Here is a 3,267-nt window from a genome sequence, read left to right as displayed (position 1 = left end):
CGGTTGTAATGACTATAGTAATTCTTTCCCTATATTTTTGCAACATAATACTAGCAATCGTAATGACTATAGTAATGACCACCTAAGACGCACGCACGTCCAACAACCTGAACATGCACTCTTTGTAACACCCCATCCTCCAAAGCCGCACCGCCCATCCCTTCTGAGGGGCGGGCACGCGTATACATAGTACTCTGTTTACACTTTCGTCCTCGCTTCATGTAAAAGGGTTAACCTAAAGGTGCTATGGCTGGTTGACGAAGGCTTATAAGTTGGCTCCACCCTTGATAAACTAGCAATGTGGTACTAAACATGCGCACCTGTACTCATGGGCCACACTGGGCCAACCAAATTGGGTCGGGTGTCACACTCTTCTTAAGCAAACTTGCGGTAATTACATACTCCGACCCTGACCAAAATCCGACAACAGACACCACATGAAAAGAGATACAGACACACGACATGGATACAGATACAGACCCAACATGGAATGTTACAAGCACTAGATATATATAAGGACTGCTACGTGTGCACTTGTTGCAGAGGTCACACAACATGCTTTGGCTCTGTAGGGCCTCGCTTCAGCACACCGGCATGCGTGAGCAGCGCCCAAATGTGCGTGATGAACTCCCCTCCTTTTGGAAGAACTTCCAGGTGCACCCGGGCATCATCAGACGGTGAGATATACAGCATCATCTCCGCCCAGAAATCAGAGAGGACCTTCCACCGCAATTTCGAGTCTTGTATGCCTTCAATCTGCCTTGCAAGCTGAGCGCCCTTTGCAAGAAGCGGAGCTTCATCGTCATTACCGTCATTGGTGCTAATCTTCAATAGTTTCTTACACCTGCTCTCCAAATCATTGGCCCCTTCGAGTAGCCCGCCTAGTCGCTGCCATTGGTCGCCTTCTTTATCAATTGACTGATCAAGTATGGCTTCCGATATAGAGTGGTGGTCAGGTAAGAGGTCAGGTGCGAAAGCAAGCAGATGCATGCAGTACTTCGATAAAGTGGAGGCTGTTCTAACCGCCTTTGCTTTTTTGCCTTGTTTATCCAGCTGGTGCTCACTCAGTGTTGTAGCAATGTGCCAGACAAGAATGGTGCGAGTCACCGCTCCGACGGTAGCATTAGCATCACATGCCCATGAGAGGCCATGGACGCCATTCTTTTGCAGCGATGTTACGCCGTTCGTCAGGACTCCATTGCTTGCTAGTAGGGAATCAATGATGGCTTTCTTCACATCTTCGGACAGCTTCACTGAATTCTTGCTTCCCTTCATGGCCTTGTCCAGCAAGCCCAGTGTACCATAATGGAGACAACTCATAAGCTTACTTCTGCGGCCAAGATTTTCCAGGAAACAGTACTGCCCAAGTCTGCCCTTCCATGGGCGAAACGCCTTCAACATCAAGAGAAGACGTATGATCATCTCGGAGAAACAGCTTGTTTGGAAATAAGGTGCGGCGACGTAGCTCCGTATCAGTGCCACCTTAAACCAACCTGAGGCTATGTACAGGTACAGCTGGTATACCTCCAGGAATGCCAAGACAACCATTATGACTATGGTTTCAGACATCAGACTGCGCTTGCCATGATTACTGCGATAACGGTCGTCCTGATACTTGACGTCCAGGCAGGCTACTGTGAGCCACGAGCATAGGGCAATCATGATGACAGGCAGACAGAGAGCCAGGTATTTACCCTTTTGGTAAAGGTAAGAGTACCTTGTGTAATACATGTCATGGACAAAAACAAGCTCCTCCTCAATAACCCTGAAGGCCCGCAGATGTGGCTCGTCCCCGGCGAGAAGGCCTTTGAAGACGAAGTCATGGGTTTTCTGAAGCTCTGCCTTAGAGAGCTTGAACCCATCAAACCTTCGGTTGAGCATCTTTGAGAGTGCCATAGAGAGGCACAAGTCCTTGAGCGCATTACCCCGATCATCGGTGAGCAGATTCCCCTTGCACTGCCAGATCTGGTCCACGGTGGTAACCTTCAAGTCTTCCTGCTCGTACCATGGTGTGCGTCCACGCCGGTTGATGCAGTGTTTCTCTCCAGCGACCATGTACCGGCAGCCTTCCATGGTCACTGGATCGAAGGGCACCACCTTATACCGCATGTATTCGGTGATCACCCTCATGTTCTTGCCGAGGTAGGACTTGCTCACCATCCTCATGGATGCTATCATCACATATGACTTGAGGATGATAACAAACAGGATGGCCGAGAGCGGGTACCACAGGTAGTGCGCATCGTCCTGCTGCTCGAAGTCAAAGGCAAACAATATAATGATATACACCAGCAAGACACCTTTAAAGAGTTGTTTGACGTAGATGCTCTTCCAGCTGTTGATGTCGTTGAGGCGGCAAGCCGTGAGGCTGTCCGTGCTGCTGAGGAGCAGAAGCAGGAACACAGCCCACACGGTGAAGTCCATGTAGTAGATATCGGAAGACTGCATCCGCCCAATGGTGTAGCCCACCAAAGGGTAGGAGAGAGTGTAGACTCCCATCACGATATGATGGAGGAGGCCGTGGCTCAACGGCCGGCGTAACGGACCAAGTATATGCAAGAGGAACATGGCCACAACGGCCAGGTACACAAAAGCTTCCACAACATCTGTATTATCGTCGGCACAATGCCGCATGGGCGAATCGTCGCTTGGTTGGGGACTCGGTGCCAAAACCATGGCGGTGGAGTGGGCGAGCCTAGTTCTCTACCTCACTCTAGTGAAGAGAGTACACAGTTTGGAGTCCCGGAGAGCCCTGAGGTCGTATATATAGAGCTCAAGAAAAAGCATAGCTTGGTGCGTGGTGGTTGATCCGGGGGCGGGGACTCTGTCGAACCACATCCGGTGGTGGTTGATGCACACTTAGCCAGAGCTCTTAATGATGTTAAGGGAGCTAGCTAGCTCGATCAGTAGCTCTGCAGCAACAACATAGCTAAAGATTAAAGTCTTTCAACTTAGTTAATTAAATAAACTTGCTCATGGCACAAGTTGAAGCCACCCTTCAACTTGAAGAGATGCGTGGAGCATTGATTCCAAAACGCTCAATTTGTTAACGCTGTACTTGCTCGTGGAAAAATGCAATGAACCTAGGTATAGGTGGTACTTAACCTTGTGATTAGGTGTAAACTAACCATAGATCAAGGTATCAAATTCAGTTTGGTTACATAAAGTGCTACCTATAGTGGCATTCGATCTATCGCATGCATGATTTGGGTATAGACTTGCGAGGCTCACTGATCGGAGGCTCTCGTAGCGACTCAGGGCTTGAAG

The 3,267-nt window shown here is 49.3% G+C and overlaps 1 protein-coding gene across 1 annotated transcript; it reads right to left on the bottom strand.

Moving 5' to 3' along the window:
• Positions 1-546: 546 nt before the first annotated feature.
• Positions 547-2,634, bottom strand: LOC140220332 (uncharacterized). The gene has a single exon (XM_072290352.1). The coding sequence runs from the start codon at positions 2,632-2,634 to the stop codon at positions 547-549; it is 2,088 nt and encodes a 695-aa protein (XP_072146453.1).
• Between the last annotated feature and the right edge of the window lie 633 nt (positions 2,635-3,267).

This window comes from Setaria viridis, chromosome 8 (assembly GCF_005286985.2).
Source record: "Setaria viridis chromosome 8, Setaria_viridis_v4.0, whole genome shotgun sequence".
Lineage (NCBI taxonomy): Eukaryota > Viridiplantae > Streptophyta > Magnoliopsida > Poales > Poaceae > Setaria > Setaria viridis.
The sequence above is the reverse complement of the archived record's forward strand: the minus strand, read 5'-3'. Positions and strand labels throughout refer to the sequence as shown.

Coding starts and splice junctions, on each gene's coding strand:
- LOC140220332 (XM_072290352.1), bottom strand. CDS start 2,634: ATGCGGCATTGTGCCGACGATAATACAGATGTTGTGGAAGCTTTTGTG.